At 36.0% G+C, this 14,580-nt stretch overlaps 1 protein-coding gene across 3 annotated transcripts in view; it reads right to left on the minus strand.

The window, feature by feature from the left end:
- Window positions 1-787: 787 nt before the first annotated feature.
- Window positions 788-14,580, minus strand: part of NAA16 (N(alpha)-acetyltransferase 16, NatA auxiliary subunit) — a 93,642-nt gene continuing 79,849 nt past the window's right edge. For all 3 annotated transcript variants that reach the window (XM_030565919.1, XM_030565911.1, XM_030565928.1), the window contains 10 exons: window positions 14,229-14,398; window positions 13,704-13,856; window positions 11,416-11,544; window positions 10,585-10,798; window positions 8,546-8,739; window positions 7,282-7,390; window positions 6,367-6,465; window positions 5,906-6,049; window positions 2,802-2,899; window positions 788-2,485 (listed from right to left, as the gene is read on the minus strand). In XM_030565919.1, the coding sequence (XP_030421779.1) occupies window positions 2,285-2,485; window positions 2,802-2,899; window positions 5,906-6,049; window positions 6,367-6,465; window positions 7,282-7,390; window positions 8,546-8,739; window positions 10,585-10,798; window positions 11,416-11,544; window positions 13,704-13,856; window positions 14,229-14,398 (1,511 nt within the window). In that variant the 3' untranslated portion in view covers window positions 788-2,284. The remainder of the gene's footprint in view (window positions 2,486-2,801; window positions 2,900-5,905; window positions 6,050-6,366; window positions 6,466-7,281; window positions 7,391-8,545; window positions 8,740-10,584; window positions 10,799-11,415; window positions 11,545-13,703; window positions 13,857-14,228; window positions 14,399-14,580) is intronic.

The following is a 14,580-nucleotide window of genomic DNA, read 5'->3' on the forward strand; positions in this document are numbered from 1 at the left end:
TGTTCTTTACACTATATGTTCCTACTGCTTTCTTAGGTAACAGATTGTTGACACGGTGCTATGAATGTGTGTCTTGGGGGTCACACTCACTCACTCATGCCCGTCACCCCAATCGGGGTATGGGCCACCAACCACAGATCTCCAGAGTCCTCTATCCTGGGCCATTCGCTGTAGCTGGTTCCAGGTATAGCCCATTTTTTGCTATCAGCCTGAAGGTCGTAAGGCTAGGCTTTATTCAAGATTTATGAGATCAGGATGAAAAGCAGATCCCAGTGGCATTCCTATCACCCTATACCTATATCTACAGTACTGCTGCCTTTATTAGGTCTTCGATTACACCTTCATCCATTTGGACACCAGTTTCCAGGCCAAAATATTGAAAGTGGATGCTGGGTGAGCCAACTGACTTTTACACCTGCTTCGAAGCAAACAGATTCTAAGGGTGCTTTGGCTCAATGGCACATAACTGCAGACAGATGCTTTTTCCTGCCTATGCTTGCATCGTCTATACATCAGCAACTTTCCCATCTAAAGGCATTTCGAATGTTGGTTTTGGGTAGGAAAACCGATGAGGCAAAAGGTGCTTGTAGAGGTGTCTCAGAGAAATCAGTTACCAAAATATCTATGAGGTTGTGGGTGCAGAAATTATTTTTTCACAACTTACATGGGATTCATGGAATTGAGGCTAGTAGCATCCAAAGAGAAAAATCTAATTTATGTTGAATGGATTTTCTGCTTTAAAATTGTTTGGCCACAGAATCTGCAAAAAATTAAAACCAAAGGCAAGTGTGTACAAAATAATTTATTACAGCATAACATATATTGGCATTATTTTACAGTGAGTTTTTCATTCAACAATTTTGAATCTAAACAGATGACACACAAAGGAGACCATTTTAATTAGAACAGTTTATTTGTCTTAATAAAATCCCCCTTCATGAACTTATATTAGCCTCAGAAAGGCTAGTTAACATTACTGAAAATATTTACAATACAGTGAAAAAAAAACCAAATCTGACTGAATGATTTCATTGCCGTTTCCAGAAAAAGTATTTTCTGTACAAGCCACAGTATATTTAGGTTTTGATAGCAGTTCTTGTAGAATGCAAAGCTGTCATATGTAGCCATTTTGTCCAGCAATATTATGCTTTAAAACAGCTATATGAAGTTCAGACTTTCATTTTGATGTGTTGTGTATTTTATGCACTTATTAGTTAATGCACCAGAACACAGAATAAGAAAGAGGTTCATTGTGATTCGTAGTCAGCCTATTTGTGCTCCCTTAAATAGTTTTTAAATATAAAATGCACTCCTCAACTACTAGTTGCTTTTGTAGCACTTAAAGCAATAGTATTTAGGCAAGAGAAGTATTACATTTATCGGCTATAAGTCCACACCTAAGACTTTTAATGGAGGTATACAGTAAACTTACCAGTGAATTTTTATGATCCTGAGGAGAACCATATTCCCCATTATTGTACCTTATATATCTGCCCAAAACTGGAGTAGCTTTTCCAAACCAATAACTGGCAGTGAAAAAAAGAAAGAAGACAGGCAGACAGACAATGGTATCTAAACAGGATCTTATTCACTATTATTTCAGGGAATTACATGTACTCAGCTGTTCTTTAAAATGTTAAACCATTCAAAAACATAAGGAAACAATAGCTATGGAACAAAAGGTAGAAAGAAAAAGAAGTTTTTGAAAACTCTTATCAATATTTAACCAAACCTCCATAACCACCAGCATTAGTTCCATATAAGACACAGAATTGACAAGAAACATGCAAACAGTCAACATTTACAGTTACGTGCTTCAAAAGAAACCAAAATGACCAAAATTAAAGAAACCAAAACAAACAGAAAAAGATGAGGAGATGAAACAAGCAGCACTTTTCAGTCTTAATTTGCTAAAATCTGCTCAACTGATAACTTCATTACCAAGAAACTATTATACTTACTTCTATATGTAACAACACTTAGATGAAAGCAGTCTTTAATGTCCATAATTTGGGGATTTTGTTGTTGAATTTGGGGATTTTAAAAGACTTAAAACAGTACAAGAATAAACATGACAAAGGTTGATTAGAGATAATGTTTACATAAACATTGGCAGTTCTTTTTGGATGAAAAACACGCTAATAGCATACTCCATTTTTCATTTAACCATCCAAATACTTCATTTTATACCTGTAAGATATAAAAACTGCATTCTGGAAAAGTAAACCTGATCTGCATCCCACCAGTCTGTAGGTATAGTCAAATATTTTATTTGTACACTACTTCAAATTTCATTGGACAGCACATCATGGTTAACGGCTGTATGGTTCACTGATGCAAAGCTACTGTCATCCTCATTTGTGGCAGGCATAAAGGCAGATGTAAAAGGAAACAGTTTATGACATGCTGTCCGATACTCTTCATATTGAGTGTTGCAGCTTCCAAAACTGCCATCAAGCAGTGCCTCGAAAACCTTTGTTAAAGTCTAAAGAAACAAGAGCAACAGTTAAATTTAGTCTAGATTATTTTATTACCAAAGAAAACATGGGGCTCTCTAAATCTTGCTTGCATGAGTAATGAATGCTGTGCCCTCTGCTGGCAATAAATGTCATTGTCCTTGTTTACAGAGGTCTGACATCAGGAATATAATTTTAACCAAAATAAAAGTATTCCGTTTAATATCAATAATCAAGATTCAGAAAAATTAACTGTGTACATGTATATTGTGCTTCGTATAACATGCTCAAGACAGCCTACTTTGTCCCTAAATATACAAAGAGGTTACAATTAAATTAGTTTACCTTCACATTTTTGTCTCTCATAGTTTCATCTAATCTAGTAGCAATAGCAACAGCTTTCTCTTGTCTTGATTTGTCCAGGAAATACATCATCTTAGCACCTTAAGCATAAGAAAAAAAAACCACATTTGATCAGATACTGACAACATACAAGTACAAAACTTGATTTATTTTAAAATTATAAATTGATACAGAAAACATTCCAAAAACAAAAAGGAAGATATTGTGGATTGGGGCTTTCTACAGATTTTAGAACATATCAATTTTCCATCCACTATATTTTGTATAAAAAAATTATATTTTCACATTTTACTTATTATAAGTGACGACACAGCAAAATATTTGCTAGTACATTAAGAGCATAAGGATAAAGTAACGCTGTAGCTTCACTACTGACAAAAATGAAATGCTCACTGGAAACTTTGCTTCAAGTTTTCACTAAAATGTTAAAGAAATAGGATGTCTGAGGCAAGAGTTAGTAAGGAAAGAGGTCAACAGACAGAACAGGGAAACAATATCTAGATAACTAAGTCACTCAAGTCAGCAAGCTAGTTGAAATGCACCCTACAATGATAAAGGATGTCCTGGTAGATGTCCTTTTAGAACTATTGTGAATTATTTTTACAAAGCTCTGGAGTTAAGGTGAGCTGCTAGAATAATGATAATTAATTATGTTGGCAGGTATGACACGTCTTTAAGCAACTTATCAAAAGATTACAAATTTATGTAATTTGGCATCCTAAATCCAACAGCATGAACAGACATTCCTCCTCTCCCAAATATGCAACACACACGAATTAAATAAGCACACAACCTACTAGCAAGGAAAAATATAAAAAGTATGGTTTTAACCTACAAAGTAACTAGGTAAAAGCAGTACCATCTTACCCAGATCCATTCCTTGTCTGCAATTCAGTCTCATATTTGCTTACTATATTCTTTTCTCAGTAAGTTTTTATAGCTTTTTATTCCTGATCGCTCTACAGAACAAAACACCTAAGAAGGGGTGAACTGGAATATGTTCTTTCTTGTAGAATCATTAATAATTATTTATTACATTTAAATTAGTTACATTTAAGTCCAATGAAGACTATGAGGTAGCACAGGGCTTAATTTAGCTTGCAGAATCTTACTAGTGATGATGCCCTTAACAGGGTGGTTTACCTCTTAAAGAGTCAGGGCAGCCCTGGAGCACTCAGCCATGCTCTAGAGAGGAGTCCAGAGGGCATCTGCTGGGAATCAGCCAACCCAGCTGAGCAGCATCAAATGATTGGGGCTGATGATTCCCAGCTGAGGGATATAAATGAGGGAGGACCCCAGGCTCCATGTGAGAGCCTGAGACTACAATCCCCTGTAGCTGCAGAAGAGGATTGTGAGGGGCCAAGTAGCCCTGAGGAAGTCCTGACTAATAAGCTACCAAAGGTCAGAGGACCCATAACATAGGTAGGGAACAGGACTATTATTTTGTTGTTTCATGTTTCAATTTTTTTTTTATGTTACAGAATAAACAGCCCTCAAGCACGGGCTAGAAAGTGAACAGGGTGTAGACACTTGTATTCCCCAGGATGGTGATTTAGCCCATCAGCTTACAATGCCCAAGAAGTAAAGAACCATCCAGCTTGCCTTATAGATCCCAGTACTGGGTGTCCAGTACATCAAGTACCCTAACCACTGGACTGTTAATGACTTAAATAGTCTTATCCATAGTGAAACAGTCAATAGACAAGAGAGAGAGCGAATGAGAAAATGATTTTGTAAGTCCAGGAGTTAGGGCACCTGCCCGGGATGTCCTGGGTCCAGTCCCCTTGATTTAGTCAATCACTCTCATTATTTATCTACAGTGGAACAATTTCAACTAAAGTAGACTGAGGGAGCCCCACATAAGAATATTCCATAGCTCAATAGTCAGCACACACTCCTGAGAAGTAGGAGACCCCCTGTTCAATCCCTCCCTCCACTCTCTGAAAGAGAGTGGGGAATTGAACCTGGGTCTTGTACCTCCTAGGCAAATGCTGTAACCAGTGGGCTAGAAGTTATAAGGTGGTCACCTCTTCCTCCTTCTGTTTTGTGTGGAATGAGGCAGATCTCTAACTCACTCCTGGAAGAAGTAGCTTAGGTGACTCCAGGAAACCCCGTTTGTGGATTGCAAGCAGAGACAGGCACATGGGTCCAGGCTGCAGGGAAGCACCTATTTCCATGAGAGGGTCACGGCGTAGCTCACACGCTTCTGAGTATCTTCTACTGGCTTACCTACACTGCTCCCCACCGAGCATGCTAGGTTTTGTGGATTATATTCTTAGGCACCACTCTGTCCCCATTCATTGTATAGGAGCCTAAGTGACTTGGCTTTGTGGATTGCAGTGTTATTGCTGTGATTTTCCAGGCATCTAAAAGTTAAGTGTTCTGATCCTCAATATTGCAATGCTTAAGTCCCTTCATGGATCCCACCATAAATGTCTGATAAATGTGAAGATTTTTCTCATCCTCAAGCTACTGGAAGGGAAAAGTTTTATTTTCCTCTCACCCATGCCACTACCTTCCTGGGGAGGAGATTTCTACTCTATACTATTTTTAGCCAGAGCCTCTGGCCACTCCACTCCTCTACCCTACCCCCAAGTTGTTTTGTGTCTCCTACTGCCACGTAGTATCTTAATTGACCACTCCTAGGCAGCAGCAAAAGCAGCGTAAAATTGACAAATTCTTGACTTTTCCATCATTATCTAGTGTCGTGAACAGCAGCAGTGAAAGTTACTAGTCTTGTTCTTTCATTCTGTTGCTGCTGCTCTGAAAAGCCATGAGCAGAAACAGAGGCACTTCAGCTGAGTGGAAAATAAGGAGGGAGGATTGTTTACATTACCAAGGTTTTTTGAGACCATAAGGGATAGAATCTTATGTTTTCTTTTAAAATAAATCCTGTAGAAACGGAAAGCTTCCCACATGAGGCACAGTGGGCAAGTCGATTGCTAAAGCCCTTCCAACAAACAGAAATGTCAAAAATAATTTGCATCTGAGCATCTGAGATTCTGATTGGAATTAAAGACAGAGAAAGACATAAATGATGGTAAATAATCAAGTTCAACATTTTCATATCATTAAAATAAACAAACCTGAGAGCAGATGCAGAATGGAGGTAGCATTATATTTGAGAAACTCTTCATTAAAACTTTCCAAATCTTTGTTAACAAAGATTTTCTGCATTTCTTGAGTTAGGACCTTGTTCACAATTTCTGGGAGATTACTATGATCAGATACTTAGGAAAGGAAAAGCAGAAAAAGTTACTGTTGCTGCTATTGTTCCTGAGAAACTTTACATCTGGAAATACACCACTTTAGACTGTACACACACACACACTCTTTATGATTGAAATCAGTATTACAGAAGTTAATATTTTACCATCTTTGGTTTTCATCAAAACATTAAATGGCATCAGTAGGTTCTGATGAAATTCTGAACACTTTGTATATAAATAATGCAATTTTTTTGCCATGCGTGTCTATTTTAAATATTTTAGTGTTTCTATAGTATTTAGACACTATAAAATATCTACAGTGGTTTCATTGTACATACCAGATTTAGAGAATTTAATCAAACATTCATGTAGCCATGGATTATTATTGTTGATAGCAAAAGCTCTCTTGACAGACTGCAACATTAACAGAAACTTTCCTGTGCAAAAAACAAGAACCAAAAAACCAAAACCAAGGTTATATATGTTTCTCTAACTTTTTGTGTTCCTTTAAATTTCATTGCAGACACCTACCCAAATCCTTAACTTTCTCATAAACATACCCCCAAAATGTCCAAAACGTTTAGATTTAGTTAAAAAAATAAGTACATTTTTTACTCATCTCTTTTCAGAAATTAGAGAAAAAATTCAGTGTTTTTTTACAAAGTGATGATAGCAATGTTTTCTGAAAAATCCAGCAACCATGTAAAATAAGTATAATGTTTAGGTGCCTAGCTTTTACAGGAAGTTATGTCCCCAGGTACTTGGTAGTTTCATTAGTAAATCTAATGCAAATATTAGAAACACTAAGTCTTATGCAGAATTGTCATATCTGTACTCTCAATACCCAGATATAAAATACATATAACATTGTGGCAGCCCCTAACATCATTCCATTATAAAAGAGCTGCTGCTCACTATTATTAGCAACATTGTATCAGGTTCATTAGCCTAATTTTTCTTAACTGCTGAAGAATTACAACTAGAAATATTTTTCCTCCATATCACATCTAATTAGCATATAACTACAAATTCCTTTATTCTTAAAGTCAGTTTCAAGAATAAATTATGTGCTGCCAAAGAAAGGTGACATGGCATACACTAAGTTTTCTGGAATATTTATCCATTAACGCTGGGCATGATGGAAACACTTGCCTCAGTATGTTAGTAAATGCAGACTACAGTTGGGTAAAAATAGGCTGAAATAAAGCATTAGAACATTTGCAGAAAAAAATTAAAACTTACATATACTTTACCTTTTCTAAAGTATATTTCAAATGCTAACAGATGTGTGTCTATGTTATCTGCAACAAGATTCTTAAGTGGCATAAGGAACTTAATAGCTTCCTCTAATGGATTTTTGACCTGTTTTAATAGAAGACGAAATTAAAGTTACATAAAAAAGAGGTATCTATCACTAACATACATCTTTTAAAAAGATGACGCTTTCCATGAAGCTCAACCACCATTCAGTGACAGATTAGTCCTTTTGTTTTAACACCAACCAACCAACCAACCCAACCACACCCCTGTCCTGGCCCCACTATGCACAGCAAGCAAAAGAGGTGATTGAAGCACTATCTGATTTCTAGAGTATTGGCACAAAAGAGAAAAATCTTCATTTATACCCAAGAATGAATTATCTACAGAGTTTGAAATCACACAGCCAGCCAGCAAACCATGACGACACCTGTCTGAAGTAAACTGAACCAAGAAAAATGTATTTGAAGAAACAGTTGATATATCACTGCTCTCTTTTGACCATTTTAAGTTGATCCCAGAGTGATTGTAGCTAAGTGGCATTATCGCCATGTATTTCAGATGGATACCTTCCAACTAATATCATCTATAGTGGTAACAAGAACAAACACCTGAACTAATTCATAATAAAAAAATAGTTTTGAATGTTTACAAACAAACGTACTTAAGTCCTCATATCAAATTTTGTGGCTGTCAATCACATTTTCCTATCTTTTCTCTACTCTGTTACTGTGTGAAACACCTATATAAACAACAAGGACCACTGGCTGTACAGAAGAACAGTGCCTACAAAAACTTGACAATGGCTAGGTAGCTGATGTGCCAAGACCACTGCCTATCATGCTAACCAGCATCGTCTCATTGTTTCCTTCTGCTCCCTCTGATTCCACCTGCTGTTTTAGACCGTGAGCTTTCTGGGGCACGGATTAAGGGGTTTTTGTTTGTTTTTTTTAAAAAAAACCCTACAATTATTAACAAAGTGCTATCAAATGCACAACCTAAACATACTGGAGAAAGTGAACTACGAATTTTTCTGTAAACTTTTATTTAATTATAAGTGTTATAAAAGTGGTAGGCAAATTTGTTTTGTACAAAAATGACAAATTGATTTGTCCCTTTAAAAGGATTTTTAAATCTCACTTTAAAAGGATATTTCCCATGTTACAATCTTCCAGAACTGTGTGGGGATGGGGTTGCCAAAGAGAATATCATAAAATGAACCTGCCATACATTTTACATAACAAGTAACACAATGCTTACTCTTTCCAGTTTTTCAGGAATTAATTCTTCCCTGGGACCACTTGTTTCCTCCTCTTCCTCATCTCTTTTTTTCTTTTGAGTCTTCTGCTGTCGTTCTCTTTCTGCATGCTTTCTCTCCTCTTCAAGTTTAGCTTTCTTCTGTGCTCTTCTCTGCTTGCTAAGCATTTTTTTCAGTTCTTTGGCTGAAAGGTTTTCTATAGATAAAATAAAATAGTTTAATTTAATCTCTGATTTATACATATTCTCAGAATTTCAACAACAATCTTGGTTTTTTCTCAAACAATATATGGGCATCTCTAGGCTTTTCATATAGGGAAAGGAGAGATGTATTTATACAAAAATTTCAAAAAGAAACCTTTTCATTTATCAGTAAAATGCACCAATTCCTTTGTAGTCTAATGTTACTGCACATTACACATCCAACACAAAACATTTTGTATCTTAAATGCCAAGGTTTATATAAAAAATATAAAACTCAAAGTCCAGAAACTCAGAAGTATTCATTTAAACCATGAGTCAGATGAAATGCGAAGTTTGGAAATCCCATTATATTATTTACACCCTGGGACATCAGAACACTTTGTACTCATACAGTGCCTTTCATCCAAATATCTCAGGTGGCCCAACAAAAGGTGGATGACATTTTTCTTGGTGGCTAAACTTAAATTCCCCTATTACCCTTAGTTCAATATCATCTTAATGCTCTTGGTAATATCTATTGGAAACCTCCTAAAACATTCATATTACACCGTAGTGTTTGCACCCTTTAAGTGCATAGACTTAAACTTAACTTGGAAGGTAGTATAGCTATTATATAGCATACATTTATATACAGCTAATGTACTAGGTACTTCATAGAGGAACTTACACTATAAACAGACAGACAACTTGGCGGAGAAAGGAAAAGTGACATAAGTGCATTGAGCTGTGCTATAAAACATGCATCTTGTTATACACGATATATTGTGCAATTTATTATACTCTGAAGGGAGGACAAGGATTTACTGGTCTCACATATGCAATTCTTCCTGTCCTTTAAAAAAAAATTAAATCATCATCTTTGAATTTCTTCTCTTTGGTCAATGCTGTCTCAACATTAAGATGCTCTGAATACATGCAATATTCTAGTTGCAGCACCACTCGTGCATGGGTGGGAAGTAAAATCATCAGCTCTTTTGCGGGCATACTGCATTTGAAGACCCTCATAACTACTTTACTCACCATTATCACCCCTTTAGATCCTTCACGTTTACTCTGAGAAAATATTTTTCCCAGTGAATACCAGTTTCAGATTATTTCCCAGAAGTATTCACTTGTATTTTGCCAAGCTGAAGCTCAGTTTATTTCCCGTACATAATTCTAACATCTCTATGTGTCTCTGTATGTTTTCCCCAGCAGAGCGGGCTCCATGCCCGCAGATGCTCCAGGTAAACAAAATGTCCCAACCCACCAGCAGCTTACCCTGACGTCCAGGAGCCAAAGTTTGCCAACCCCTGAAATATAGGGTCAGTTTATGAAAGGGTCATACAGTTTTTGCTATTTTTACCTAACCATCTTGGAGGGTCGGCTTATAAATGAACGGGCTAATGAACAAGTATATACGTTATTAACTACATTAGGTCTAACACCAATTACTGCAGCAATCCATTGACTACCTTCCCCTAAACTCAATACATGATGGTTTTATCATTACCTCTTCATTTATTATTTTCCTGGTTTAAGAGTTATGTAGTGGTGTTCATATCTAAAACAAAATGAATTTTTAGAAGGTAGTTTATGTACACCAAAAGCTTTAATAAATTCAACTGACATCTGTCTTTTGTTCAACTACTAGTTTTGTAATTTGATAAAAAAGCTTCTCTGTCATAATATTTATTCTTGACTATTTCTTTTCAGTCACTGATCAAACATTCAAGGACAGAAAATGAAAACTTCTGTATGGTACAATATATAATAATTTTATAGCATGCAATGTTAATTAGCTTAGTAAGTTTTAATTTGTGTTATGTACACATTGGCCTGCATTACTGCTTAGGTACCTGAATTCACTTCTTGTTCTTTGCTTTCATTGGTTAAAGGATTATCATGTAGTTTCAAGTAGATTTCAATTGCTGATCGAGCAGCCTTGAAATAGAAGGCATGTTTCCTGAGAACATCTTCCAATCTTAGAAGGTCTACATAGGCTCGAAGAGTCATCTTTCTCATGCAGTATGTGTGGAAGTCAAACTGATCATCTGTTATCTCAAAAAAATGCTAAAAAACCCAACACACAAGATCATACTTAAATCCTTTCACTGATTTTCTGTTCATTACCATCTAGATACAAAGTGGAGTACCAATTAGCATTATTTGCAAACCCAACACATCTAACATGGAAAATAAGAGAACCATTTACTGTAGAAATGTAGCTAAGAGAAATCTCCCCTCCATCTCTTTTAAAAAAGAAAGCTAATTTAATTTACCCAACAAACAAACCCCCATCCCATTGATGCAAACGGCAATTTTTATTGTTCCGATTCCATCAGACATTACTACCCCATTTTATTTTGCTTGTAAACAGTGTCTACATTTTTGAACAGGTAAAAGAGAGATGGCACATAGCACTGCAGAATAGTTTTAGATAACAGCATGTCAAAAAGATTTATAGTTATTGGATTTTTTGTTTCAGTTTTTAAAAAATAATTATATTAACAAAAAAGATCTGCAATCCATTAAGTTAAAATGCTGATTGTATAGCGTTTTTTAAAACTGAAATATCAAGATTTTTAAATGTGAAGAATGGCATGCTGAACTGATTGAGGGAATCAATATTTACACAGCATTATGAAAAAATGTATATAGGAAACAGACCAATCTTTTTACCTACTTACCCTTTCCACTTCATGACATTTTTTCAAGGCATCACCATACTTCGCTAGCCTCTGATAAGCTGAAGCGCATTCAGTCTGGAACCACATACACTGCATCTCATTTAGATTTTCCATAGCAGATGTTCCTTCCTAAAATGAAGATATTCATAACTGGTGAAACCAATAATTTACCAACTGCTGTTTTTTCCTCCTCACACATAACTTCTGTTACTAAACAATCATTCATCCATTTATAAATACATTTGCAATACAATAAAAAATGGCTATAAGTGCAAAACCTCCCTTATTAAATAATTAGTGACATTCTGAAAAGAAAAAAATCACTTTTGCTCCACTGATTCTTCTTCCAGACTCCTTGTTTCTTTAAGTGGTACTTCTGCAAAGCCACATGGGCACAGATTAATATGCTTGAAAAATAATTCATTTTGCAGGGTAAAATCTCAATATTTTTTCAAGTTAAATCCAACAAAGAGAGACAATTCTCTCTTCTAAGATTAAGAGGCAGTGAAATATCAGACTCATTTTTATGAGAAACCTTAAGTTTCTGAAGGAGTAGTTTATTCTTTTTTGCCTGAATCAGAGGAAGCACCTGCTAGTTTAAATCCAACAGGTATATTTACTGGTTTGTTGACAGTACCTCTACTGACACCAAACAAATTTTTATACTCTGGATTTGGAATATTTAAAAAAAATCAATTAAGGAGGATTGTAGAATGTGTGTTTTATAAATTTCAAGATTTTAGGTCATTAAAAACCTTTGAAAAAATTGGAAGGCACGTTCTATGAACTATAAAAATAATGACATGCAAGAACCCAAGTTTGCCACCAAATTCTCAAAACACTTAAGAGGAAAGGAAAACACTACTAAACAATCTAATTCTGACATACAAGTTATTTAACACTTAAATGTATCTTTGACTTAATTCTGTTTAATCAATTAAACTATAGATACAGTAGATGGCATTACTACATACGAAGAAAATACTACAATTCTGTTCCATTAATATCGTCAGCTGATAAAAATATCAACAAACATCTAGATCAAAAACTTTCATCGTCAGATTATTCAAGAGACGAGTCAAAGACTTCCATTGATATTCTAAGAAAAAAAGACATCTTATTTTCCACAGTACAAAAAAACTTTATACAAAAACTAAATAGCACACTAAATCAAATTAAATCAAACTAGATCCTCCCCCACTCTGTTTATGGGAATCATCAGAGTACATCGGGGTGTACCCTGGTGGGCTGGACTGGTTTGTTTACTTGCTGCGTCCGCAAGTTCAGCTGATCGCAGCTTCCACTGGCCGCGGTTTGCCGCTCCAGGCCAATGGGGGATGCGGGAAGCAAGGGATGCGCTGGCCACCGCTTCCCACTGCCCCCATTGGCCTGGAGCAGTGAACTGCGGCCAGTGGGAGCCACGATCGGCAGAACCTGCGGACCTGGCAGGTAAACAAACCAGCCTGGCCTGCCAGGGTGCTTACACTGGTGGGCCGCGTGTCAGAGGTTGCTGACCTCAGGACTACACTCCAGATTTCTACAGTTTCTGGAAGCTCATAAGTGGTGAGCACCTTAGGTAAGAGAATGGTATTTTTGAAGTGATGCTTAAACTTCTGGAACTATGCAAACTGTTTTGCAGAACCTTAGTTTTTACACTCACGTGAATGCAGACATTGTGGACTTTATAAGCAGGAGGCTACAAGCTAAGTTTTCAGGAGTGCATAAAAGTGGCTTGGGAAGCTAAATCCCATTTTCAAGTTACATCAATGGGAATTAGGCACTTACTATTTAGGTGCTTTTGAAAATCCTAATAGACGTCTCTCTGCATTTTTAAGTGCCAAAATAGCTTTGAAAATCTGGCCCTTAGAAGCTTAAGTATTATTCAATTGACTTGGATCAACATGAACAATTTGAAATGCAGCAGATTTGTTCTTAAACAATTAGTCCAAGTTACACAGCTTGACAGTGACAATTTTCCAAGAAAAAACAGCTATCAAGTGCATTCCACAAAGTGACGTACTCCTGTATGTGTGGCAATGCATCAACATTCCTGGAGTAACATCTGTATTACATCATAGTCTGCTAGAAAATTACTTATTACTAATATTAAAGTTATAATTACACAGGGAAGCATACCTTAATGGACAAATCTCTCTAATGGATAGATTTCTGTTGTCACTCAAATCAGTTACTCTGGCAGAGATATGGTATCAGATAATTACATCTGATGTATATGATTTTCAAAATGAAAATACTACCAACCCCCTCTTTAAAATAATATTTCCTACCCTTGTAAACTTGGAACACATCTCCTCTGCATCTTTCACCATATTTGCTCGAAGCATATATTTTGCACATTTGGAGTTGATGAATCTATCTGCTGTATCCAAAGACTGTGCTTCATCCATCCATTTGGCGGCTTCCTTGAGATTACCTAAATGCTGTTATGAGAAAAAAAAAGTCATTTATATTTCCTTCTTATATATATTTTTGACTAAATATAGACATTTATAGGTATTAGTACTTTGGCACCAGGGTTTATAAGCACCTTAAAAAATATTAAGGATAGACTTTAGTCTTTTTTTTCCTGTGGACTTTACAAAATGATCACTCGTAAGTTGTGATGTTTTACTCCATACTATAAACAAACTGGAAAGTATGTTTACATTTTCTGATTGATAGAACAGAGTGTCAAATAAAAAACAGAACAAATGACCATGCCCCAAACCAGAAAATCACACTTATGAAAATTTCAACTGAGTAAGGGACCTCTCAGAGCCTAAAATTACACACATTTAATTCAACATTTTTACCTTGTAAATTTTTGCTTTTAAATAGAACAGTTCTATTAATGTTGGAGTGCTTGCAATTGCAGCATTAATGTATTCCAAGGCCAATGAACACTGGCCAAGTTTGTCAAAGTGCTGTGCCAGGAAATAACGAACCCAAAGTAGTGTCGTTGGGGGCTCCTTCTCTCCATTTTCTGTAACAAAGCAGATATAAAATTACAGTGGCCAATAAGGCTGAAGACTTCATTTGGGGGGAAAAAACACAAAAAAACTTGATAAATTCAGCAAATATTTGCTAAATTGTTTTCATTTGCAAAAAGGTAGAGATAACTATTCTCTGGCAAAAGGCAGCAGCACTCCAACAATTATTGATAAC

Source organism: Gopherus evgoodei, chromosome 1 (assembly GCF_007399415.2).
Source record: "Gopherus evgoodei ecotype Sinaloan lineage chromosome 1, rGopEvg1_v1.p, whole genome shotgun sequence".
In the NCBI taxonomy this organism is placed as follows: Eukaryota; Metazoa; Chordata; order Testudines; family Testudinidae; genus Gopherus; species Gopherus evgoodei.